At 42.9% G+C, this 27643-nt stretch overlaps 1 protein-coding gene across 8 annotated transcripts in view; it reads right to left on the bottom strand.

Moving 5' to 3' along the window:
- The window catches only part of lyst (lysosomal trafficking regulator), a 60794-nt gene that overhangs the window by 10676 nt on the left and 22475 nt on the right, over nt 1–27643 (bottom strand). For 7 of the 8 annotated variants that reach the window (XM_005742432.1, XM_005742434.1, XM_005742437.1 and 4 more), the window contains 26 exons: nt 23026–25117; nt 18088–19030; nt 17825–17986; nt 15551–15707; nt 13583–13794; nt 13396–13462; nt 12773–12882; nt 11630–11999; nt 11383–11539; nt 11097–11270; nt 10854–11005; nt 9985–10175; nt 9054–9299; nt 8243–8416; nt 7242–7391; nt 6213–6350; nt 5934–6132; nt 5715–5843; nt 4295–4919; nt 3703–3883; nt 2799–2968; nt 2428–2658; nt 2073–2239; nt 1151–1303; nt 335–526; nt 26–237 (listed from right to left, as the gene is read on the bottom strand). In XM_005742432.1, the coding sequence (XP_005742489.1) occupies nt 26–237; nt 335–526; nt 1151–1303; nt 2073–2239; nt 2428–2658; nt 2799–2968; nt 3703–3883; nt 4295–4919; nt 5715–5843; nt 5934–6132; nt 6213–6350; nt 7242–7391; nt 8243–8416; nt 9054–9299; nt 9985–10175; nt 10854–11005; nt 11097–11270; nt 11383–11539; nt 11630–11999; nt 12773–12882; nt 13396–13462; nt 13583–13794; nt 15551–15707; nt 17825–17986; nt 18088–19030; nt 23026–25117 (7754 nt within the window). The remainder of the gene's footprint in view (nt 1–25; nt 238–334; nt 527–1150; nt 1304–2072; nt 2240–2427; nt 2659–2798; nt 2969–3702; nt 3884–4294; nt 4920–5714; nt 5844–5933; nt 6133–6212; nt 6351–7241; nt 7392–8242; nt 8417–9053; nt 9300–9984; nt 10176–10853; nt 11006–11096; nt 11271–11382; nt 11540–11629; nt 12000–12772; nt 12883–13395; nt 13463–13582; nt 13795–15550; nt 15708–17824; nt 17987–18087; nt 19031–23025; nt 25118–27643) is intronic. The other variant, XM_005742436.1, reaches the window with a different exon arrangement.

Here is a 27643-nt window from a genome sequence, read left to right as displayed (position 1 = left end):
AGCTTCAACTGGACTGCTGTCGTACCAGGCTGACTTTGATCCCGTCCATCATGAGCTGGAGGATGTCCTTCTGGAAGCTCTTCTTGCTCGCAGGTGGTAGAGTGAAGGGAGTTGGAGAGTGCGGGACAGAAGCGGAGCCACCATCTTCGTGCGGTTGATCAGCTGGATCTGGTGTGAAAAGCTGTTGGTCTGTGCACTCTGGGATATTCAGCAGATCAAATAAATCTTGACTCACATCTAAAATAAGGAAAACAAAAAAACAGAAGCAGGATTAGCGTGCAGTGTTCATGAAGGGTTTAGACCAGATCATTCAAAGAAACACCAGGCTGTGTACCGTGGTAAATGAGTCTGTTGACGGCAAGAACCACAAGCCTCTGCAGCCGCTGGACAAACTCGGTCTCACTGGCACGGATGGGGTTTTCCTGGCTCATCCTCCTCTGCATCATTTGGTTGAGCTCGTCGCTGGCTACAGAGCGCATTCGCATCAGCAGAGAGTCAGTCTGGGCCAGAGAGAACCGGCGCCGACCTACAAGAACAATCTTGATAAGTGCTCGAATGTGGTTATAAAATTGGTAGTCTGGGATAATTAGCCAGTTTTCAGAAAGGATAAGCACACTTGTTTTTGGTAAAGAGAAAATTATTAGGATTCACTAATCAAATAGTCATCTGTGCTGGAATGCTTAACACTGACGAAGTTAAGCATTTGATCTCTTACACACTCACATGCACACAGAGAAGGCACCAGTAACACACTGGGGTACTGGGCAAATTAACCCCCAAGGTGAGGTCCTGGGGACAGGGTGAGTTCACTGCATGAGAGGGAAACATGCCCCTTGACAGGGAGGATGTTTTCCGCTGTGGACCGCAGTCCCAGCTACCTGCGTCACAGTGGAGCATGTACGATGGAGCTCCAGTGGGGGAAGGGAGGGGGGAGTCCTGGGACAGGAAGCTGAATGGAGGGGACAAGGGGATCTGGCCATAGGAGCAGTAGTGCTGCCTGGGGATGCGGGGGATAATGGAGTCTTTGATGGCAATGGAACCTTCAGATCGGGATGAAGAGACGATCAATAAACAGACACATTTCTACCTCCAGCAGCACAGAAGCAGACTGCAGCTTTCTACAGTGCCAGAGCCAGTTTGAGACACTCACCGGCGATGCTCTTGCGTTTCTGATAGATGGCGTGATGCGGAGAGCTTGGAGCGTTAACAGAAGTGCTCAGTTTCTGAGGTTCCTGGTTGGCTGTTGTTTTTATAAACTCAATCGCCGACTGAAGGACACGGAACTGCAAAGCCACAGCCATCTCTGGGAAAAGAAAGATTTGTGTCATGTTAGAGCCAACCTGCTTCTGATGAGTGACTCAAGGTCACGCTCTTCATGCTACAGTCAACTGACAGGTTAGTCAATTTTACAATTAATTACTGCTCTTTGATACTGACAACACTAAAATTAATGGCAACAGGACTTGCAGACAGAGCAGCACAGGTAGCCTCATGCGGCATTTAATGGTGTTGATTACACTAGTGATGAACACACACGCCTCACTAACAAGGACACAGTCATTAAGTTGAAATAAGCAAACTGCAAAGTGCTGTACAATTAAGACTTAGAATAATTATGAGAAGTTGAGAACAACAATACAAAATGTTTTTTTGCACAGAGCCCCATAATGTTAATAATACATCTGAACATTTGAATATAATATCTGAAATGAAAAACAACCAAAAATAAAAAGATACACACTCATAATGCCATTCTAATGCTTCTGTGATCACAGAATGATAATATCAGATCATAAATATAGCGAGGAAATAAGTGCTAATGGGGAAGAGGAGGGAGAGATATTTTTCAGAGAGCAAATAAAAGGGAAAAATGAGAGAAAACCCTTTGGTGGGAAGATGAAAATGGGAGATATTTCTCAAATGAGTTTCCACTCTGCAGATGGAGATAATAAAGTGACAGCCCTATTTGTTTCTGTAGCCAAGCTTGACAGCTTGATATCATCCACGATTGCAGAGCATGGGAGGTGACAAGACTGATGTGTTTTGCATGTGTATCGAAATACGGTTCTCACCTTGTGTGCGACGCATCTTGCTGGTCTGCATGAAACCCAGTAAGGTAATGAGGTCTTCGATGATGCGGAAGTACTGGGACCCAGAGGAGCTGCAGGAGTGAATAGTCACAGCTACAAGCATCTGCTGGATGTCACACACCAGGAGTTTGTAGTCATTCAGGGGAATACTACAGAGGGAGGACAAGGAAAACAAGAAAATATGAAGCACAGGAAGTCAGTCTACCACTCACATGTGCCAGATCAACCAACAATAAGAGGATTAATGATTTAATTCTTGGCTCAAAGGTTCAACACAAACGTGCTATGAACCCGTGGAGATGTCTGAATGAATCATTCCCTGTTCTGGCAGTCGTACCCGTTCTCCATGCCATTGAGGGTAGACAGGGTGTTAAAGAGCACGTAGAGCAGTCCGTGGTCTAGCAGGATGTCTGCCAGCTTGGGGCAGGCATTGATGAGCTGCAGGAGCATACACAGGATGTTGTGCACCAAAGAGTTCTCATACAGAGAGTTCTCAATAAGACCCAACACTGGGATGATACAGCGCTTTCTGAAGGGTGAGAGATTTTCCATTTCCTCCAGGTCCAGACTAAAGAGAAACACGAGAAAGAACAATGTGGCACAACATGAAGAATATGTTTGCATCCAACATTATTCATACGGCAGACAATTCTATACATATTAATGTGCAATCATGCGCCTGTGGTGCAGTGGATGTTATGTACTCACTCTTCCTCCAGGCCCACCGGCCGTCCAAACAGCATCTCCAAGAAGCATTCAAGGAGCCCCTGGCTGCCTTGGTGGATGTATAGTTGGTTGGCCAGCAGTGAGAAACCGTGATTCTTCAGAAACTTCTCCTTTTGCTCCTTAAGAGCTCTGGTGAAATAGGCGTCCAGCAGCTGGGTGGGAGAAGCAGAATAAATTACGCCTGTCAGTACAGAGTACAGCGCCAGTGTTATCCCTCAGCCTCATAGAGGCATCCGTGGTATTACGACAATCCTCCTGTTTGTTTTATTAACAGCTGTTGCACCCTTTCACCTCTGACAATTGGGTTGTAGCACTGCCCCTATGCTCCACAGGAGCCACATGTGTGTTGGCATTTAGGAGGGATATGCACAAAAAAAATTTGGATTAATTGTTGGAAAATATAGTGGGCTGAATGCAAGGTTTTTCCAAAGAGCCACTATTTACAAGTAATTTATGATTAACAAAAGAAAATGTGTAGTGAAGTTTCAGTGTGCAAACCTTTTAGCTGCAATAACCACCTAGTTTATAAAATTCTTAAAAATACACAAAAGTAAAACAAAAGGCTATTCAGTGACACATTTGTGATTTGGAGTTTTGATGGGATTTGTAAGCATTAAGGAAAAAAGTAGTGTTCAGCCTGTCCAAGCTGTTCCCAGCTTTCTAAAAGCTCAGTGTGAGGTATCTCGGGGGAAAAAGTGCTTGCTGCAAAGCATAAAATACAAAACTAATGTGTAACTACAGCTTGTTGGAATGGCAATGAGCTCACACATCCTATAGCCCGTAACAGTATTTTGCAGAAGATACTGGGATGAAAATGAACTCCTGGTGCAGAATCAGACCCCCCCTCTGCTTTACAGTACATCAGACTCTCTAAGGAGAAACCAACCTTCATGACTCCTTGCTGGATGAGCGGTGATGAGTGATTGACCAGGACGATGAGGGCCTCTGTCTGGATGAGTTTGTCCATCACCTCCTCAAGCATGAGGTCAGGCAACAGCAGCAAGATGCCCCTCAGAAGATCATAGAGCCCACAGCAGATCAGCACCAGGCAATCCTCTGTGCTGGACCTAAGAAACACACCAAGACGAATGTTACTGCACATGAATGGCTACACCAACCAAATAACACTAAGAAAGTCAAGTACAGACAGAGTGTTGAATTTAATATAACAAGGAGGAATAAGCTGAATCTATCACGGAAGTACAAATCGTTGTCATAGTTGGCTGGGGATTATTACTCTGAGCACATGCTTTATGAAGATTATGCAAATCCCGACTCTGGTCATTATCAGATGCGAGACGTTTCTGGTGCACGTGGATTTAGATAAACTGTTGCTCACTGCAGCTTGGCCACAGTTTGTTATGGGCTGCATAAACATAATTACTTATGATAATGAGCGCTTAAAACATCCCGAATGTTTTTTATTTATTTATTCATTCACAGTATATCAAGCTGCCATGTTAAAGAGAACTACATACCTGTCATTGGACTCAGTCTTGCTGTGAGCCCTCTCATAGCCAGGAGAGTAGGTGTAACTTTCCCAGTCTTCAGGGATGGAGCTCCGGTCAGCAGCTGTGGGCCACCGGCTGATTGTCAGCGAGCCATTTGTAGCTGGGAAGGCCAGACCCAGACTAGCAAGATTGCTGTGGCTCCTCTGGAAGGATGGGATGCCTTTCAGGCTGTCAGGTCGGCGTGGCGCCTCGTCCATGACCCACTCGAACCTGTCCTCGGACTCTGCCACCCCAACGCTCCCGTCTGCCAGGCTGTCGACCTCTGCTGCCTCATCCCGCTCCTCCTCCACACTGATGGATGGTGTGCGCGGGGTTGCTCCCTCGCCCGCGTCTTTGTCCTCACATATCGTCTTGGCAGACTCACAGCTGCTGAGGAGCTGCTCATCACCTCCGCCCTTTTTGAGCGTCTCTGTGCTTCCGAGAGCCTGATGAGTGGCGAGGGACGCCCCGTCACCTTCGGCTGCCTCGTTTGAGCTACTGCGTCCGAGCCGAGGCGTCAGCAGAGGCGAAGAGTACGGAGACGGCCCCAGACTAGGGGCACGTAATGACTGATCATCACCTCCATGATCAAGGGAAGAAGCATGGAGATGGCCTGGAAAACACAAGAGACTCATTGAGTATTTGCAAATGCTTCAATTAAAGGCTGCAGAGCACCTTATTTGTATGCACGCATAGTATACAACACTTAAAGTGCAAACACAAATACTCAGAGACCAGCGGGCTGCGGCGAACAACATAATGCGTCCTTGTTTAAACAGGACTAGGAAATTAAATCTATCCCCTTATAGCTGAGTTGATCACAAAGTATTGTAGGAATTACTCATGTGCTTGCTAAAGTTTAACTAAAATAAAATATAAATCAAAAAGAAACACCGTGATTGCAAAATGGGGCTCTTAAAGTAAAACCAGGAATAATAAATGCTCAGTCAAAAGAGGTAAAACGATAGAGTAATTAGATATGTTGAATTTATATCACAAAGTATTACAAAGAGAGGCTCTAATAGACTTACATCAAGCTGAGGTTATTTCAAGTCTTTTTAAAAGCTAAAAGCAGAGGAGGATGGGAGGGAGAGTTATAATGACCTAATGCTCATGCATCAGCTTTTTCCCACAAGTAATGATGTTTACATTAAGTTCTTAAAATAAAACTTTTGAGACCAATTCATCACAGAGTGAGGGGGAAAAACCCAACGTAATCAGGCTGATACAGCACTAAACATGTTAAACAAATTTCCTTTGTTAGAGGCACATACTCTCATAAAAGCACTGCTGAGCTTTCGATTTATAATATCATTCAAAGCAACAACCTGAGGTCTGTATTTAATTATCTGCTGTGTTAGGGTACTGGGAGTGCATTAAGGTTGGTGTTTAGTTGGAGCAGCTGTACCGTCATGAGGAGCATCGGCGAAAGCAGTCGGGGAGAGCGACACCACAGAGCTGCTGGCAGACTTTCCTCCGCTGTTGGAGTGTCTTAGGTACATAATGGACTGCACCTTCTCCTGGTACAGCTTCCCATCTGACAGAGAAACATCAAAGGAACATGGCACATTAGCTTAATGGATCTTTGATATGGAGCCGGTGCGCTCAGCTGCAACCGCTTCCTCACCTATATGCAGTGAGAAGTAGAAGGTGGATGGAGTGTGGCAGACGTAGGTGTTGGTAGGTGGGTGCACTGCCATCAGGAAGTTATAGATCAGTTTTAGCAGATCCATGTCCGGAGGAGACCCGAGTACTTCCTGGATGATTTTGATGAATGACAAAGACACTTCCTGTGGGATCGCTGTGAGATGCTCATCCCGATGTTCCTTAAAACAAACACGATATTTAAAATTAAAAGGAAGGAAGAGGGAAGGGAATGTGAAGCAGCTCTGTGGCAGCGACCTACCTGTAATACCTGACAGGTGAGCAGGAAGCGATGCACTACTTCAGCCTTGAGGAACTGACGGATGTTAAAGACCTGATGAGGGTGGTGAACCCTGATGAGGATCTCTAAGGCAGCGAGCAGCGTCTCCCACACTCCGCACTGACACAAAGAGTAAATGACACCATATGACGGCTGAGACAGTAAAACAGTTCTGGAAAGAATCATCACGGACTCTTTGATTTTAAAAAATGTCGTCTGCAGCACAAAAACTGCAGGAATAACCACTAACTGATGCTTCCTCCGAAAACATTTGATTCACCAGAAGATAAAACCTTAAAATGCTTCAGAGGCCGCGGGGATTTTGTGGGAGAACTAAAATCAGTGACTATGGCCACTAGAGTTAATGTATGAATTTCTAAGAAGCTCATCATTTAGCTGATAATGTTTTAAGCTTTCTGTCTGTTCAGGAGTGGATATCAATAACAATAAATAAATAAATGAACAGACCCTGAAAAAAACCAGAAACGCTGAGATTCACAAAAGTCATTCAGAAAAAAAGACAACTGTACCTTCAGGTGTGATGAGAAAATGAATGATTAGATCTTGAACAAACTGCATTAGAAATGCAGCTCATTTGAAGTATCCTCACAGTAATGAATGTGTGATTGCTCATCTTCACCTGCTTAGTTTTTCATGTTTTGTCTGCCTTTGTTAGACACAGTGTCCTTCAAAAACATCATACATTATTTATTTATGCTCTACTTATTTCCACCGAGGAGAGTGGAGATGATGAGTTGTTATTAAGGAGGAGAGAGGCTTTCTGGATGTTTACATTACAGATATCCTCGCACGAAGGGCGATGGACTTTAACTTGATGTAATGTTACAGTTTCTTTTTGATGTAAATGCTAAATGATAAAAACTGTTCTTAAGAAAATATATGTGTGCAAATACATGGATGTTGCTTTTGGACGTGATGGACCTGACCAAAACGATGTAATTGAATTAGACTGTGTGCCATAGTTACATTTAATTGTAATGCAGTCTTTACCTCCGCCTTGGCCCAGATCTTCCAATCCAACAGAATGTCTGAGAGAAGCCTTAAATCCTGAACCACGGCCACAGACTCCGCGTCCAAATGGAACTGACCGTCTTCTCCGAGGATGAGGATGGGTCCACTGCAACACCCATCGAGTAAAGTCTAGGAAGAAAAATCGTGGCCGTCAGAAACGCAACGACTTCTGTAGAGTTTCTGTGATAATAACTCACAGGGCGCCGTTCACTCTCATCAGAAACACACCTCAACATATTGATAATCTCTAGTTCTGAATCTCAAGCAGGAAGAAAATCAATACATTCTCCATGAAATATTTGGAGTGCTTATCACTCGGTCAACTCAGTCAAAACTAATTCCATTTACTCCACGAGCAGCCCTGTCTGTATCGATCAAAGAATATCATTTGTGACCAGATTCACTGCAGTGGTCATAAATCTTGCAGTCCTTTATGTCTCTGGTACATTTTGTTACTAGAAGACAGAAGCTTGCAGCCTTGCACTCAGTTAAAACATTAAGATGCAGGTTAACAATGTAACTACCCCAGTTTAAGAAAGGTAGATTTCTTTTACAGCATGAAGTGAAAGGTACAAATGGAAACTATCAACAACTGTAGCACAGCGTGTTCCTTTTATATAGGAATGATCATGGGAATTTAATGCCACTAATCAGTGCAGTTCTATGCTATACAATACAGGATGAGAAAGCCTAAAGTGACAAATGCAATCAGAGTTGCTGTGTTACTCTGCAGGAGCTCAGTGTTTCATCAAGTCAGACACAATGCATTTCAGCCAGAGCCATCACACAGCTCAATTACAGACACAGCCAGAGGGTCAAGTAACAGCAGGGTCACCAACACCGGCTCAGAGAGGAACCAGTGTGTCGGGCCAGATCAGATTCATGGCCCCCCAAAAATCAAATAAATAGAGGATATATTTTACTGTGCAGATCAGCTGAGGCTGCAGGGACAGAAGACAAGAGTTCAAGGTGTGACTCACTTTCAACATGTGATATCCTACGATGCATTTGGGCTTGATGAGGACCTGATGGATCATGGAGTAACCATGGTAACAGTCCATTTCGTGGATGCGGTGTTGGTTAAATTTGGACAGCGACAGCAGCACTTGCAGGGCCAGAGCCTGGGTCTTCTCACAGTCACTGAGCTCCACTGTCTGGACACAACGGTGCCAGAGGAGGCGAAGGGGGAAAAAACAAAACCGAGTGAACATGAGGGCCTGCTGTGGCCACTGAGATCTCACAGAAGCACAAAATAATGTCAAATGCTTTCTTTATGAATGAAACTGAACTAATGGGCACCTCATCAGTTGGCCTGGAATATAATTAATCAAATACAAAAATTCTCCAAAGTCATTCAAGAGCCTTCTTTCTCCTACATACTGCAATCAAATTGCATACATATTATATATAGGCTTTGCCCTTCACATTTAACCCTTTACTTATTTTGGGTCTCTTTAAATAATCATAACTCTGTTACAGTTTGTGTCAGAAAGAAACCCCAACTGGTTTCGGAAAGAAGAGAAGATGAGCTTTATGGAGATATTTGGTGTATAACGGTAGCACAAAGCATTCACGAGATACTGCTGTGTGCACACAGACAGAAAAATCAGGTTCTAGATTTTACCATATGTGCCTCACATTACTGTAACTCCTCAACTATTTTGGGCTAGAGAGAAAATTCAAATAGTTCTTGAAAGCTGAGAATTATGTAGTAATTTTAAAGCCAAAATTACAAAATAAGTCCAGGCAGCCTGTATGACACTTGGGTGAGAAAGGGTTAAATCATCCCACCTGTGCAAAGAGGAAGACAAAAGTTCCAGTTCCTCCGATCTTGTGCAGGACACTCTGCAGGCCGTGGGTTTCGGTGGGGAGCAGAGCTCTGAGAGCACTGGACTCCAGGGATACACTTTGCACCTCTTTGGAGCTGAAGGGCCGCTGGGTAACCACAGTCTTTGCTTGACCTTTCAGTCTGATTACAGGCTCATAAATTGTGTAGACTCTCGGACTGCTGGGGGCGTACACGACCGCCAGGCTCTCCTGTGCAGAAACCAACGCACACAATTATCTTTTTTGGGAAAAAAGTAATATCTTAAGATAAGATAACCTTTATTAGTCCCACACGTGGGAAATTTGTTGATACTTGATTTAGGATATTAGATATAAAGTACTTTAAAAAATAAATAAATAAGGAGCCAAAATGTCCTCAAATAGGGTACAAATGTACACCAGGGCAAGGGTTGTTAGATTTAACAGTAAGTTACAAAAAAAATGGCCAAACATTTATTCTTATCATCTTGGCTTTTCTTTTTTTAGCTATTAGCTAAAAATGAGCAATTATCAACAAAGCAATTCCCACTTAATGGGAGAAAAACTATTTTCAGTCTGACTAAAATAACTGCAGCTTAACTATAATAGTTGTTTTTCCCCATTTGGGACAAATTACTTCCTACCATGCAGTATCATTAATGACAGCTAATTGGAACAGCACATAACTCATACACCGTGAAATGAAACAATAAATGAGACATAGGGGGGATTTGCCACGCTAACAGAGCACTTGAATCACCCTGCATAAGTAGAGGGGTCGGCGGTGGGCATTGCAGGAATTGAGTGAGAGATGAACAAACATGGCAACATTTTTTTTTCTGGCTTCATTTCATAATTACACTTTTTGTGACACGGCTGATGTTTTAATGCCTCGTGTTAAAAAAGAGAGACTTACGACCAAAGTTGTTGTGTCTACATCCTTGCTCTTCATTAAAATCTCTCTCACGTGCTCACACTTCAGACCTTCCTGGGTGACAAACTTGGAGAATGTTACACTGGGTTTGCCATACTTGCAGGGCATGATCGAGGTGAGATCTGGTCCACTCGTGTACAGGTAGAAGGCCTCCTCAGATCCTATTCTAGACCCTGAGAAGAGGCATGCAAACATCTATTATTATTTGTCTTAGGAAAAGGGAATATCCTCTCTCTTAAGGAATATCTTTGTGTGTTTGTGCAATCCAGAAGCTGTAAAATTGATTTGTGAGAAATCCAAACTAAAGCCTGAATGAACTCAAAGAGTTAATGATTTATATGATTCCACTAATACGCTGCAAATTAATAACACATGAGCTGATGCAATGCAAGACTCCCGAGGTGTCCTGGTCAACTTTTTTTTTCTTGATACTTTCAGTCCTGCTTTTCAAAGAAGAACCTGCTACACACAATGAATTCCAACCACAGCAGAGAGGCCAAGCTTGTCTAAACACATCAGTTGGGCTCATAGGTCGAGAGCGCCTAGATGCAAGGCTTTCACAGCCAATTAGAGGTAACCAGAGAAGTATTCAGTAAGCCTCCCGAGAGAATGCTGAGAATCCACAGCACGCCACACATCACACCACGCGCAGCCTTATACAGCTGCAAAATACAAATGCATCACAAAGCATTTCTACAGTTTCTACTGCTTTGTAAAAGTGAAGGTGATAATCAATGTGCCACCAGAGAGCAGCACTGAGGGCAGTTAAACAATTGAAACGGACTGCAGTGCGCATGTCTAAGTATGATATTACAGACACGATCTTCAGTTCATTTTAACAGGAGCCCTACCGTTGAAGAGTAGCACAGTGCCCATGTTCCAGCGTGTTCCCATCTCCTCTGAGGATGGCACACAGTGGCCCAACATGCAGAAGGTTTTGTTGCTGTCAGATGATAAACTGGACTTTCTGGGTAGGGTGTAATCCAAAGAAACTTCACACTTCCTACAGAAAATGGCAGTTTGGACTGAATTTTAATTATTTATCAAACCATGCGAGCCAAACGACAGCTTACATTTCGGTCAGTTTTCCTCACCAGATTCCAGACACCCAGACGACCACGCGGCCGTGGACGTTCTTCTTTCCCTCCGGCTGCTGGCTGTAAGTGAGGGCAAGGTGTTGCCACTGGCCCCCACTGAACAGGCCCTCAGCTGAGTCTGCTTGTGCCAACAGGCCTGCTTTTATCTCATCATTGGGGTCTATACAAATCCTGAGGAAAAGAAATATATTAGAATACTTAAAGTCCAAGAAAATCTGAATACTTAAGAAACAGCACTTCATTCTTTTGACACTACTTTGAGACTGCACTCCTTGGAGCTCACCTAAAAGTGAGAGCGCCTGTAGAGAAGTCTGCCCACACTTGAAGCATCAGTGCCTTGGAGCCCATGGATAGAATATGAATGAGTCCTTCCTCTAGCAATCTTGTCCCTGCCTGAGATGATGCATGGTGCAACTCAGCTGCAGGAGGGTTACTTTCTTCTGGAAAACAATAATCAGAGAATGTCAAAAACGATTCGTGTTCATGGGCATCATGCACAAAGGATTCTTAGTAAAGGAGTTCTGCCTCACCCCTGTTTTTGTCCCCGTCCTTCGCTCCCTGCTCGGCCACCCTCAGCCATATAGAGGTACTGAAGCCGCTGGCCATATGGGGCCAGCAGTTCTGTCCAACTAAGGGCAGGTGGAGAGGGGCGATGTGCCAGGGAGAGGTGCGCAGGTGGCTCGGTTGGTACTCAGCTTCTCCCTCCCTACGGCCTGGAGACAGCTTGCTCTTCCAGGGCAAACCAACACTTTTCCCTCCGGCGGCACAGTTCTGTCTGGAGCTGGGGGGAAACACTCCCGGAGTCGAAGCCCCGAGGATTATCGGAAAACTCAGAAAGTGTAGAGGTTCGATGTTCATGTTGGCTTCGACAATTTGTAAGATGCCCTTCAGTAAAATCTCCTGGGAGGTAACAAAGTAAATGTGAAGTTAGGGGAACTGTTTTAAATTTGATGCAAAAAACACTTAAATCTGGGCTTTTTTGTAACCCTAAACTTAAAGCTGTTTTCAGCTGCTCTCTTATTCACAAGGGGTTGCCACAATGGGTAGCTCCACATATTCGATCGTGCCGATTTTCACAGCGGGTGTCCTGACACACCCAATAAAGAGATATGTCCCTTTAAAAAAACAAAAAAAAAAAACTAAACCAAGCCCCCCCATAAAAGCTAATACACTAAGAAATGTAACGGATTTATCTGTGATCCATAATAAACCTGCAGAATATTGATAAAGAACCAGCAAACAAACCATGAAGAATGCAGATGAATACAGCTAAGCACAAAGAGTTGTGTGTTATCCTCACAGATGACAAAATTAACTTGCCTTGCAAGTTGTTAAAAATAAATCCTTCCTGTCTGCTCTCATAGACGTCTGAATTCCAATTAAATGCAGACGTGTGTTAATAAGTACTAGTATTACATCTGTTCTGCACACTTTGGTGTTAATTGTATACAGAATGAAGCTACCTAAGGGAGCATTATGTGTTGATACATTTTAAAGCGGCAAGAAGTGAGAAGAGAGGCTGACAGCACGGTGTGTTAAAAATAGATTCTTGTTCCTGCTTTAAAACAAGCAAAAGCATGCAGGCACTGAGAACAAGAAGACATCAGTGTCAGGCATCACGAGTGCAAGCAAACAGCACACTGTTGAGTGACTGATAGGAGATGGTTATTTACATTAGGTGGGGTCTTCTCCAGGAAGAGGCGACTCAATAGAGCAAGTTCCTCAGCTGTGATCCTCTGGCTCACCATGGCAACCAGCAGCTCCACAAGCACAGTCTGGCAATCTGAATGTAGACCAATGAAGAGCAGATTACATAAAGAGTTATCATCGCATTTTGGCAGGCATCAGAATAATTTCTTACCACAGAAAATAGATGATTTTTCTTAAGCTTTCTCAATAATTGTGAATGTAATCTATGTTGTATTTGAACTTTTAGCCATTAGAAATTGGCTGACAAAATATCCCAAGGACAAAAATCCTCCCCAACACCACAGAGAACAAACACTTATCTTGTTTTTCCTTTAGATTTTGGACATCATGATATTATAATGTCAAATAAGATCAACTTAAGTTCCAAAGAAGCCCACCGGGTAAGACTGACTAAGAACTACTAAAGGTACCTATGATAAAACATGACACTGAGCCCAGGGGACCCAGCTGAAATGTCAGAAGCAGAAAAAATCTCAGGAAAACAGCAAACTGAGAGGGCTCCCCTCCTCCTGAGACGTCACACATGAAAAATATGTGTTTAGATCAGATAAGACAGGAAAAAAATAAAGCAGGATGAAGAACAAACCTGTGAACGAGTGGTTTGTTTGACTGAGAATGTTGTGAAAGCCAGACAGGATAGTTTTGACTCCTCCCTGTGAAAACAGGAACAAAGCAGTCAGTCATTTTCTTTAGACCACAGCTGAGTAGTAAAGTAAGACAAATACGGGAGGTGGTTAAGTGTAGCACAAAGAGGAAACTGTGGTTGGCGGGACCTGGTCATAGAGGAGAGCAGCATTGTGGTGATTGGCGTGTACTGCACTGAGCAGGCTGTGAAACACATGACTCAGAACCTCCAGGTCTGGGGAGCCAGAGGCAAGTAGCTGCAACTCCATCGTACAGATCTCTGGGAACAGGAGCGTGCCTCGCCCGGGCCTGTCTGCCACCTCTACAAACTCATGCAATGCGGCTGGCTCCACCTTCAAACCTAAGAAACCCAACAGAAGAAGATCAGAGACACAAACAAGAGATTGGCACGCACTGCCTGCCTTGCTAAAGCACAGGCACAATATGCCACCCTCTGCTCCTTGAACAGCACCATGATTCAAAGGCATTCCCTCTCTTGGGTTCTTGGAGGTAGAGCATAAAAATGAATTTGCCTCAGTTCTGTGCTCAGCTGCAGAGCTGCCTCATGTTTTCAAGGAAAGCAGTCCAGCAGGCTCTCACATGGCTCCTAGAAACTCCTTTTAATTAAAGAAGCTTGGTTGTCTTCCTGTGCACTGCTACACGCTTTGTTACAATCTACCACACACGCATCCAGTCACATATTGCTAGCAGTAAATATAAACTAAAAGCCACGTACCAACTGTCATACCCGTCTGCCTTGATAGTGCATTATACTGATGCTTGTGTTTGGTCTGTGGTTAAATTTAATTGCAGGAAGTCTACAGTATGCATTTCACGTCACTTTTCGCTATGTTTATGGTCTTTATCCTTTCAATTAACCTCAAACTAATAAACACAAGGATCTGGAGCAGTGTAAACGCCGCTAAGAGACCAGGAAATGTGAGGAGGCAGCAGCTACAGGAGCCAATTTGGACAAAACGAGAACAGCTTGAGGAGAGAAATTCTGGAATAAACATTTTTATTATTAAATATTAGAAATAATTTTGAATTGCTGTAATGCTAGATTAAAAAAAATACAGGAAAAAGGATCAAGTTCTAATTGAGTGTGAAAAAAGGAACAGTCATTGGTGCTTGTGCTCAGTTACCTAAGTTGAGCTATGTACCATTGAAAAAGGATTTTCAGTGGAAATAAGTGGTTTGATTATATAGAAACACGAGATAGGGCTAATTACCAAATAAATAGCACTGCATTGTGAAGTTGAAGTTGGTTTGCTCAATATGACTCAAGGTTAAAGATTCTGTTTCTCATGACATAAGAGTTTTCCGGGAAGCTAAAATTTCCATCTGATGAAGACTTTAAGTCACAGGATCTAGCTCATGAGGCCAAAAGAATTTAGTTGCCTGCAGTTGTAAAACGTAAAACAATGACTTTATTCTGAGGAGATGAAGCAAAAATAGTGTAATCGGGCCGTTTCTTTAACCTGCAAGCGGTGAAACAGAGCTGACACAAGAGGTTAAACGCATTTTCTGCCTTGTCATATGCATGAATTAAAAACTAGCCACCGTTTATTGCTTCACATCCTCCACAGCACACCAAAGGAGGATGTTGTTTTTTTTTCTTTATTATAGAAGTAACTGTCTGTATGTGCATTTGCACTGAAAAAAAGAGCATCCAGTGAATGCACAGAACTCCAGAAAGGACTAATCATTCAGCAAAAAGACCGATTAAACAGTTAACAGTGTGAGAAACAAGATTTCCCAAGACTCAAAACAAGCAGGTTTAGAGGTTATAACGGTCCCATGACCTCTCAATCCATCGAGGTTAGTCTGTTGTTGTTATAGCCAATAAAAACAAGATGCAGAGAAGACAAACATCTGAAGTAAAAATGATTTATAGCGTTCAGAAAATAAACTGAAAAATGAATAGGCAGTGAAAAGTAATAAGACTCATATAAGTGTGAACTGCAACCAGCCTCAGTAACAATATCTGAAGCGGTTTGGTATGTGCAGCAGCTATGGATCCTTGAGGAGGAGTACATGAGAATAAAAGCATGCGTGTGTGTGTGTGTGTGTGTGTGTGTGTGTGTGGTGGGGGGGGGTAGTAAGTGTGGACCTACCCTCTTCCTGCTTGGCCATGTCCTCTGGGTTGCTTTCGCTGTCAGCGTCGTAGCCCTCCTCCTCCCCTGGGGGCTTGCCGCCGCAGCTCTGCACCTCGTCCACCTCCTCAGACAGATCGCCCGCTGGGGCCGCCCCCTCCGCCAACACCTGGAGCTTCTGGCAAGAAGAGAGTGAAAGAGCAAGTGAGGCAGAGGAGGAGGTAGGAATAAGAAGAAGAAAAAAAAAAATCATGAATTTCAATCCCATACACTCCAAGTTCAACGGCTGGTTAACTTTCAAGCACTTAAGATAAGATTGCTTTCATAAGAGCTTACCCAATGCTGCTTTAAAAAAATAAAAAAATAAAATAAAATTCCTCGGTCGAGTATTTTTAGGGTAAAATGTAAAAGGCATGACATGGAGTGTCATGCCTGATGCGGCGAATCGACTGCCCTCAAAACAGGGGAAAAAGAAAGTACAAGATTTTTAGTCATAAGACAAATATCAGCTGACCTGCAAGGCGCTCACACAGCCCCAGTTCCTCGACATGAACAGTCATCATATGTGCATGTAGGCAAACACACACACACACACGTGTAAACTGACAAACTAAACCATTTCCTGGTTCAAAGAGGCTTTTTGCATCACACACCTCTATTCCTTCGAAACTAATATGAGGCTGCTTTTATATTTAATTGTGGGTGAACATTTTAAAAGACTGGTCTAAATCAGTGGACAAACTTTGCGGTGGAAGACTAATCTCGGTGCTTCAAGCACATACTTGTAATGGTTAAGCGAACATCACAGTCTGCCAGTGCTCACTGAGAAAGAACTAAGCTCTTAGGAAATAGGTAAATCTATTATATAAAAAGCCAAATCCTCCTGTGTTGGAACAGGCTTAGTCAGACAGGCATTTTAAGACTTGAAGAAAACACGGCTGAGAGACATGAGACAGTTACTTTCAGTCATGTAAGTGCGGACGGCTTCTTTTCGTTTGTGTTTGCCTTATTTATGGAATAAATGAAAAAACAGATTCATGTCTCTTGCGAATCTTAAATAACGCTTTACAAAGCCTGCACTGATAGTGGCACTGCTAAGGAGGTGAGAGTTTGTAGAGGCCCATCTGTACTGAGCAAATGAGAAACTGTCAACATGTGTGAAGATAACTGATTGAATTAAAAAATGTTTTCGATATGTTAATTAAACTAAGTCTGTCTGAAGAGCTGACAGCAGAGTGTAAAATCCACTAAAACAAAGAAACATCAGCAGCATGCTGGGTTTTAAAATGAGGCTGCATCCGCTGCTGGCTCCACACAAGGGCTACAATTATTTACGTTCACTGTTTCTGTTGTTGTACATCAGGCTGATAACAGCTGCTTAGCAACATAGTGCGAGTGGCCTTACACGGCAGTACTGATGCTTGATAACACTTGGGTGGAAAATGGTTTTCCTCTCATTGTACGCTTGCCTCTTAAATAAACACCACTGCTCATTATATTTTACCACGGTGCTCAAACACACGCTGTAGATGCACAGATACTTCACTCTGCAGACAAAAGAGGCAGCAAAAAGAAACATACAATTTTCACTCGTGTTTGCACTGCATGTTATTGTCCGTCTGACTGGTTAATAGTGGCTGCTGGTGGGAGATGATGAGTTAATAACATGGGGTCACACACAAGAAAATGCAGTTGTTTCTGATCACACAGGCTCTCAACTCTCTCTCTAGTTCTCAGCCCTGCCTGAAACCTTTGAAGGCATTTGCCCTTTTGTTTTGCCCTTCTGCCAAGTTGCTGAAATCAGTAGGAATTATCTCTGGAATTTGTTAAAAGAGTGAGAAAAACAGTAACATAAAAGACAGAGAAGTAAAAAACAGGCAGGAAAGTATGCCTGTTGTTTTTAGAGTCAACAGGACAGATATGGGCAATAAAGGCCTCCAAGATACTAACTGCTCAACAAAAGGTCAATAAATGAACCTATAGCAGCTTTCATTTAGTGCCATAATATAGTCATTTGAAATATTTATTTCATGAGTGACTTTTTAGTAGTGTGAAAACAGGCACATATTGTGCAAGCGAAAACAAATGGTTTTAAAAAGAGATTTAAAAAAGATTAATTTTAATGAGTAAATGGAATTCAGCCGAACAAATAATGGAGAGACATTTTGCCAAAAGCTTTATAGAGTGATTAGATGTGATCAACAATGACGGCACCTCATGTCTCTTTATACATGAGTGTTTCATGAAAGTGGAGAATATTTATTGTCTCACAGGTTCTCCCAAGGCAGGACTCACCCTCTCTGGCTTCTCCTCAGGGGGATCGGGACAGGATGACACCTCAGCCAAGGCCACTCTCAGGAGAGAGTCAAACAGGGGTATGGCAAGGTCAGAGTTCACCACTCCAGACCGAGAGAGCTGGTCTCTCACTTCTAACAAGGTATCCTCCACTGAATGGAGCTATAATCGAGAGGACATGACACTTTAAGTTAAGCCAAAGTAACTTTTTGCGTATTTGGCCTGTTTAGGGGTTAGTTAATTAAACACATTGCTCAACATACCTGATAAGAAAGCTCAGGCTCTATCCTCTGCAGGGCTGAGTTAGCACTGTGTAGGCAAATAGCCAGCAAAGCCTCAAGGAGACGAATACTTTGAAGTTGCCATTCTTCCTCAAGTTTCTTTGATGGATCTTTGGTCTTTCCTTCAGCTGGACTGGTGCTGCTGGTTTCAGATGCATCATGAGAAGTCTCCTCCAGTCCCAGTGAAGTGGCTGTGGAATCGGGGCTGCCTTTACCTTTGCCGTCTCTCTTCTTCTTTGCTTTTCCATCCTTCGTTTTACAGGAGAGCTTCTGAATGACCATTGCCATAAGGCGCAAACAGACATCCAGTCCACCCAGCCTGAAGAACTGTCTCTGGAACAAAGGGCTGGCCAGGTAGATCCACCGACACACTGACCAAACATCAGCGGCGCGTCGTAGCTGCTCTTTAGAGGGCAGGGCTACACTGTCTGGGGACAGATATGGCAGCCGTCCACCCAGAGGTTCACTTGCTGTACTGTCATAACCCGAAGTGTCTTCGGAGTCATTGGCTGAGTCCCGGTCAGAATCTGCCTCCTTGCTGACGCAGAGGAAGGCCACACATAGAAAAAGATTGATAACATGGAGGTGGATCTCTGTTCGGCTGCGCCCTGGTCCACGAGCCTGGCCGCTACGGCTCTTATGTCGTGGATAAGCCTCCTTCAGGCCTTCATAGAACTTGCTGAGACTCTGTGCGCCCTCTCCGATGCCTCTGGACCCCAGTTCCTCAGCCAGGCCTAAGACAGCCTCCCTTTCTTCAGCATCAGCACTCTCCAGCTCCTGAAGCACCCCCTCAGCCTGCTGCTTTCCACTGCCTATTATCAGAGTCTCAAACACCTTCAAAGCTAAAGAGCGTGTCTGGTCCAAGTAGACAAGCTCTGTCACCTGGTTGAGTCCATTACAGCTAATAAAAAGGTCTCTGATCACCCTATAATACAAAAGATGAGAAACTAAGTTAAACAAAAAGGACATTTTAATAAGTTGTTTTTCACATTAAAATGCACTGTGTCATTTATTACCCCCCTCATAAAGAATGGGTATATATATAAACCCAACACCAAAAAAGATGAGAAGCTATGTAAAATGTAAATAAAAACAGAATGCCATGAATTATTATTAATGACAACAGAACATATAAAACATAAAATATTTGTACTTAGAAAATGTACCAAGTCTTTCTGAAAACTATGGACATCACACCCTCTGGACTAAAGAGGAGAGGGAATATCTGACTTGTTATCAGCGTTCAGTTTAAAAGCCTGTCTGATGGTATGGGGGTGCCTCAGTGCCTATGGTACTGCACATCTGGAAAAGCCCCATCACTGCTGAAATGCATATCCGGGTTTTAGAGCAACATATGCTCCTATCCAGACAATGCCTTTTTAGGGAAGGTCTAAACTGCATACTACATCTACTACAACAGCATGGCTCCATAGTAGAAGAATCCAGGTGCTGAGGACATTTCACCAATTGAAAACATTTAGTGTATCATGAAATGGAAAGAGTGACGAAGATCCAGGACTGTTGAGCAGCTAGAATCCTGTATCAGATAAGAATGGGACAACATTTCTCTCCAGCAGCTCATTTCACAGATGTTTATGGACTATTATTAAAAGAAGAGGAGATGCTACGTGATTGTGAACATGACCCTGTTCCAACTTTTTCAAGCCGTGTCGCTGCCATCAAATTAAAAATAACCTTTTTCTTGAAATGGTATGTTTTCTCAGTTTAAACATACGTTTTCTATCTTCTGCTGCAAATTTAATATGGGCTTATGAAATCTGCACATCATTGCGTTCTGTTATTTGCATTTTCCAGAGCATCCCAACTTTTTTTGGAACTGGAGTTGTACTTCTTATTAGCCAGCAAAATAAACAACATGCTGACAACTCGGGTAGATGTGTAGAGTGCACACAAATACCTCCTACCGCAACGCTCCCTTATTAAAATAAAAAGCACCGCTCAGTTCAATCAGACAAGTGCTGTAACCAGCCAGTGACAGAAAAAACCCTCATCACGCAGAAGCCTTCACACGCCAACTCCATTTGTTCTCTTCAGGTTGCAGAAATAATTCTCTCTCCAGCACAACACCTTTACATAAATAAGTCATCATCTACAATAATGCACACGGACACACCTGCTAGTCTTTATTTACTGCGTTTTCTTTGTTCTCCAATGTCTTTTCTGCTTCATGTTTATTCTATTGAGCAACATGAAAGACAAATTCACGACTTGTTATCTTAAGGCAAATCATATATTTACTGGGAAAACACAGCTGACACCTTACCCTTTTAAATTTGTTTACTGTTGATATACACACACTACTGAGGCTGTGATGAATAATAAATGACGCTATCACAGCACAAGGTAAATTATGGTGAAAGAATAAAGCGTCACCTCTGAGTGAAATCAACATTTGGTGTGGAAAAACAACTTGAGAGAAGTGCTAACATTACAAACGGACTGAAATCCCACAAAAAAAACAAAAAACAACCACTTTAATCTCAGCATGGAGTTTTCTCTGCAGTGTGCGGTGACACAGATGTTCAGTTAGAGCTTTGAGGATGGGAGCGTGAAACACAAAACAAATTTAACAGATTATTAACTTGTTGATTTCTTTTCACCAATTTAAACCCATTTTCTCCAGTCTTCCTCTAAATAAATGTAGCGTTGATTAAATCTGCTTCTTCACAACATTTCCTCCTTTCATTAGTGGTCTGAAACTCCATCAGAATGGCTATTCATTAGTCTGCATATTTAATGCTCACTTCTGAAAAATATGATTCCTGTTACGCAGAAACCGAAACGAGAGCAGGAGATGATGCAGTGGCGGGCAATGCATCAGATGATGTCCAACTTTGAAGAAAAGCTGCTCGTCTTTCAGGTTATCTTTCGATAACTTTTCCTGCATGAGCAGACTGCATAAGAAGGTGATGTAAAAACCACTTAAGTAGAATTGGTTTTGCCCATCCACGTGAAGGATGATCACACAAATAACCTCATCGATTCAATCGCTCGGTTTGTGAGACCACGAAAGACAGAAAAATCTGACACATGTCGCTCAAACCCTTTCCCGCAGTACTGAAGGCTCTGAAGCTCCAATTTGTGTAACTCATACATGAATGTGACCCAAATCAAATGATCTGTGGATCCTATTTCGCCTAATTTCCATCTGTCTGCCAACCTAAACAACACAAGTTAATCACCGCTTTGCAGCCAGCTAACTTTGCAGCTATATTTGGAACAAATATGTATATAGCCCAGTAGATGGAGCTGTATAGTCTAACCTAGCGAGAGTGACCATGTGCAAAGATGTGAGGTCTGACCATATGCAACTGCAAATTCAGTACCAATGAAGACTTTTTAATTTGGAGCCTGTCATGGAGTAATGCTGCAGACTTCATGGGGAAATGTGGTCGTTCAATTTCATCCTTGAGACCAGTACAGATTTAACATCTTAGTAAGCCACGCACCAACTATCCTGTGTTCTGTGAGCTGAGGTTATAATAAAACAGACCAATACAACTAGATCTACAACTACATCCATTGCATACCAAACAACTGAATATGGCACAAAAACCTTAAAGTTGCTGCAGAAAACATAAAAGAGTTTTAATTGTAAATGTTATACCCCTTTATTTGGGCTTTGAGGATAAGTGAAAACTTGTTTATATAAACTTATAGATCTACATTTATAGTCTATTAAACTAAAAGTCTCGACACAAGCTGAGAATTTTGATTCCTGCTTTTCTGAATCTAAAAGTAAATTGTTGTGCATTTTGTCTCAAAATAAATTAACATAATGAAAAATAGCAGCAGAGTTAAACTGATTAGCTATTAGGCTATTAATGTTTTTTCCTGTTAAAACACATGTGGACTTTTTAATCAATAAATATTTTATCAGACACCTCATTGATATGAGTAGTTTATTGTTATGCTCTAAAGAGTTGTAAAATGTAATTCAGAGGATTGGTTAAAAGAGAGAAAAAAACCAAACCCATCACAGATGTCAGTCAAACCTGTAGAGAGCAGAGAACTCTCTGAATTTTAACAAGGAAATCTATCAGCCTATTGCTGACAAAACATCTCAAAGCATCCAGCCATCTATTTTTTAACACTCCCGATCTTGCTGAGGGTCGCAAGAACATGCAACCAATCACAGCATGTGTAGAGTGGCCGCTGAGATGTAATCTCAGCAGGTCACCTGGGTTAACACACAGGCACAGACCTCTGCACGTCCCATTCTATGGGCGTTTCAGAGTTTACTTAACCTGTATGTCTCTGGATTGTCTCAACATCTCAGAATTCTACAGACAACTGAGAATATCCACACCAAAAACCAAAAATACAGTTTTACACAACTTCACATTTGCCAGCATTTTGATAAAAGCACATGAACAAACATTATCTGCCTCTGCTATGTTATGCTACTGTACTCACGACACTCTTACATAAACTGTCAATAATCCTCTCCATCTCGCTTAGTTCACAAAGCAGTGCTAAATTATTGATTAGCATTAATTAGCAATGACCTGGAGGGATAGATCTAATGACAAAGAAATTCCAAGTAGATTAGGTATCCTCCTTTGAACTGGTGGATTATATTTGCTTTAGGTCATTGTATCAAAAGGACAGGAATCCATTTCATAAGAAAGAAATATGCAATATCTATCGAAATAAACATGCATATCACTTGTCTTTCAGAAGAAATTTATAAAATAAATTGCTAATGCTTCTGAAAATATTCATAACCAAAGAACGTGCTGCTTTTTTTCAGGAGGTTTTGACATCTAACAACACATGCACACGCACGCACACACACACACACGCACGCACGCACACACACGCACGCACACACAGCCAGATGAAGAGGGAAAACTGAGAATTATATTTTAAACTAACTAAACCTGTGAACCAGCTCACCTTGATTTGAGAAGCGATGGTAACGTTTGTAGGTAAACAAGTAGTACCTCCACGGGCAGGCACTGCGTGTGATAGCTGCAGACCTGAGTACAGACAGTAGAAACTCCCAGTTGCTGGGCGTGGTGGGCTAGCTCTACCCCTCTCTGCAGCACAGGGTTGAAGATGTGTGTGTAGAGCTGCCACTGCACTATAGCATTGCCCCTCTGAGTTAGGTGGCACACATGGCCAGCTATCTGCTGACTAAGCTGCCAGTCCTCACCAAACACTAGCTCTTGGTAGGCCTCCAGAGCATTCCACTTCCACAGCATATCCTCAGTGCCCCCTCCACTTGGCAGAATACCCTGGGAGCGGTAACACAGGCTGGTAGAAATAGCTGAAGGTTCCCCGTGCTGCAATGTCTCCTCCAGGCCTGGCAGCTGGCTGCTATCCAGAGTGCAGATGTTACATGAGGCCAGCTTGGCTTTTTCTGAAGGCTGTCCCCCACCAAGCTGGTCTAAGATCAGTCTCCCCAGGACACTAAGAACATGAGACTGGTAACTACGCAGCCCTGGAGCTTTAAAGGCATGGAGTAAAGGTCCTACGACTGAACGGGGGTCCATACAACAGCAGATTCCAACAGCCTGCACCCCAGCCAATACCTGCAACACACCTGGCCCGCTGGGGGACAGGCGCTGTAGGAGCCGCAGGCATTGGTGGGCACAGGCAGCCAAGCAGCAGCAGCGCTCAGGATAACGTACTGCTTCACCCTCCATCTCTCCTCCACCTTCTCCATCCTCTTCAAAGGGGTTGCGCCTAGCAGCTTGCTTGAAAGCAGAGACGGGCAAACCTGACAAGTCTCTGTGATGATGCAGGAAGTGGGAATATTCACAGCGACGATGGCGCCTTCGGGCACACACAGACTGATGCAGCTGCTCTGACTTTGCCTTCTTTACAGCACTGACAATCTTGAAGACCCCTGCAATGAGGCCTCGTAGCCTCTCTGAGGCTTCACCTCCAACTTTAGAATCTCTGGCTCTGCCAAGTCCCTCCAGTCGAAGCACTGTAGTCTCAAAGAGCTCCAGGCCACGGTGCTGAACAAACTCATGGATGAGCTCTAGAGCCTGACTAAAGAAAAAAGGGTTGGGAGTGGAAGCCTGCAGGCAACCCAGCAGCACTTGCAGTACTCCTTCTAAAAGTTCTGGAAGCAGTAGCGCTCTGTGGCGATAACGAGAGAATGAGAAGTCATCCTGTACTTCCTGTAGAGTCTTCTTGGGCCGAGGAGCAAAAGGGTTACTCTGTCTGTCCAAGCAGCTCCGGATTTTGAGAGTGGCTCGCAGCAGGTCTGTTAGACTACGTCTCAGGCTGTCTGGAAGGCTGTCATTCTGACTCACATCCACAGACATCAGGTGCAAGATGGTTCGTAGTAGCATTCTCTGAACTAGTGCAATTGGCTCATCTGTCCAGCCTCCAGCAAGCTCCTCTGGTCCTGCTCCTCCTCCACCCCCTGGACCACAACAATCTCCAAATTCAGTAAGGATCTCTGTGAGAGTAGGTACAACGCTGACAGCCAGGCCAGGGTTGTGGTTGATGCTCATGTCAAATTTACACACTTTCTCCAACAAGGAAAGCAACACATGGCAGAGATCAAAAGGCGAGTTTTCCATTCGATTGAATATTGATATTGCAGCTGGGTCTGTTAGGGTTTCGCTGTCAGCCATCTGGGATCCAGGGGCTCTGGGATGTGGGTATGGGGCACTCATGGTTTCTGTGGTGGTGCCGGTGGACGTGAACTGCGAGGCGTCTGATCGATGATGCTGACAGCTTACCTGGATGGTAGAGCCATGTGATCTTCGGCTCCGTGCACTACCTGGGCCAGTTTTGTCTTCAGAGTTGGCTTCTGAATCTGAGGTAGAAACCTGAGACTTGCGAGCATCTTTCACAGAGTATCTCTGCGCTGTCCGCCGGGACCTCCGTGACTTCCAGGTACTGCTGGCAACACGGGATCTCTTCCCAGAGGTCTGCTCATCTGTTGCAGCCTTCAGCCCTGTTCTGAGAGGGATGGCCTTCACCTCCCGGTTCAGGAATACCTCCAGCAGGGACGGCAGGGTGAAATCTGTCAATACATAGAATACATATCTATCATACTTGTTCTAGGTGCATGCAAATCGCAAAAAAGTAAGAAAATCCCACAAAGTGAGAGTATTGTTTTTTTTGTTTTAATATTTAGACAAGCACTTGATCCTGGTGTCTACAGATAAAGGTGACATACCTAAACAAGACCAAAATAAACCTTTTCAACAAAAATACCAATAGATGTGAAATGCTTGTGTGGATAAAATATAGTAACCTTTCAAACTACTATGGCACCCTGTATAAGAAAAAAAAAAATCTTATACAGGGTTTCCCCAGCAAATCTAAATGGAATGGAATAGAAAGTCTTTTTCTTTATGACCAAGCCATTCAACACCACCTCATTTTTTTTGTTTTTGTACCATTCCTTGGTTGATTTCTTTGAGTCCTTAGAAGCATTATCCTATTAAATGGTCCTACATTGTTTAGACATTCAGACTACAATCTGAGCACTCAGACTGCGCTTTGAGTGCTCAGATTAAGTAGAAAAGTGCCAGTCCTTTTACCATTTACAAATAGCTTCACATCATCATCAACAAGTAAGCTTTGATAGTGAAAAATGAAAGTTCAAGCCCTGCCAACAAGCTGCCAAATCCCTGAGGCAGAGGAGCAACCTCAAGCCGTACCATTTTCACCACCATGCTTCACAGTTTGAATGGGGTTATTTTCATCAAAAGCTGTCTTTGGCCTGTGCTCTGCATCCTATCATTACTGTGACCACACAATATTCCAAAAGGTAAGCTCTTTGCCCATATGTTCACTGGCAAGCTGCAGCTTTAATGTTGTTTTTGGATAGAAAAGACTTTTATTGGCCCTGCACCCATGCAAGTTAAAATTGCTTTCTGATTGTAAATACATGCACTTTGTCACCGATAGTTGAAATAGTTATCTGCAGATCCCGAGATAAAATCTGGGAGGGTTCATTGGGCCTTTTATTATTCATTTCTTTTTACGCATCAAGTGATCTTGATCTGAACTTGCTGGAGCCAATCATTGTTATGTGTACTATGACCAACATACTTTTAAATCACCCTGACTAACTCGTAGGTATCCCCTCAGGTTTTCTCTTAAAACCTGACTGCGACTGGAGTGATTATACCACAAACTCCCACAGAAAGGAAAATACCCAACCCTAGATCTCACAAACGCTGGATTCCATTTATGTGGATCTGATAGTGTTACATATGTACAGGTGTATTTTGTTGCAAGTGTCTGATATTTATTTACTGATTTAATATAGGCAAATGTTTAATGCAGTCAAGTTGTTACATTTTGGGTTTAAATACACTTGTATTAATTGGTATTGCTTCAAAGAGTACAAAATGTTATCTGTACAAATACCAAAAAGGCAACATTTTTCATAGGACTACCTATAGACAGCTGCTGAGTATACTTGTAGACGTATACTCAGCAGCTGTAAATGTCACATTTTAGTATTTGACACGTAATGTTAGACACCAGCCTGACAAATATTTATTTTTAAATATCAAAAATATTACTTCCTAAGTGTAATGCTCAGCTGCATCTCAGCAGCCGTACCTTGTTTGCTCAAACTCTCAGTAAGCAAGAACTAATTAAAGTAAAAATGTCTAGGGTGCATGTTAGAAAGGATCGGCAGCCCTGTACTAAATGCCAGTGTCATCTGGAGGTCACAGGACTCTGTAATCACTGCTCTTCTCCTGTTCTGTGGCTGCTTGTGCTTGCAATACTAACATCATTCACAATGTCGTAAATGGTTAAAATTGATTAATCCGTTGTGAAACAAGTACAGTAGAAAGTTTGTGTTGTGCAAGTACAGCCCTGAAATAAAAATAAGTAATTCAATAAGGACATTAGAGACGCAATTTAAAGTCAAAACCAATTTCAGTGTCTTCACATACAGTAGTGTGCAAAACTCTTGAGCTTCCCCCCAATTTTTATCGATTTTGTTTCCAAGGAGACAAAGTTTTGTAATTTTTTTTAAAGTGGTCTTGACCAGCAGTTCTCCAGAGTTTATGGGCTTTGTGGGCTGTATTTCAGTCAGTGGTGTTAGGGATCTTTTCAAAATAGATTTAATTATCAATGCAAAAACTATGGTAATGGTTTCATTTTTCAGCTTGAAAATGATCCCAAACACACTGCCAGAGCAGTAAAAGCATAAGCATGGATAGAAAAACACAGCTGAAGACTATTGGTCAAGGACCTCGACATTATTGAAGGAGTGTGGGATTGTCTTAACAGAGAACAGAATAAAAGGCAGCAAAGATCCAAAGAAACTGGAGAACTATTCCTGAAGGCTACTTAAAGAAATTACAAAGAAGCTCAACTAAAGCTGTGCAAAAGAATAAAGGTGAAAACACTAACTTTTAATGTTCACTTATATATGTTATTTCCATGTGTGTCTGCACATGTTTCCATAAATCCTTGCATTCATTTCCCCATTCGCCAATGAAAATATAAAGAAATGAACAATCGGTAAAGACTCTTGCATATTACTGATAAACCCACCAAACCTGATGCTGGAAGACTG

Source organism: Pundamilia nyererei, unplaced genomic scaffold, assembly GCF_000239375.1.
Source record: "Pundamilia nyererei isolate P.nyererei 1_Seehausen unplaced genomic scaffold, PunNye1.0 scaffold00120, whole genome shotgun sequence".
Taxonomy (NCBI): Eukaryota; Metazoa; Chordata; class Actinopteri; order Cichliformes; family Cichlidae; genus Pundamilia; species Pundamilia nyererei.
This window is presented reverse-complemented; position numbering and strand designations above follow the sequence as displayed.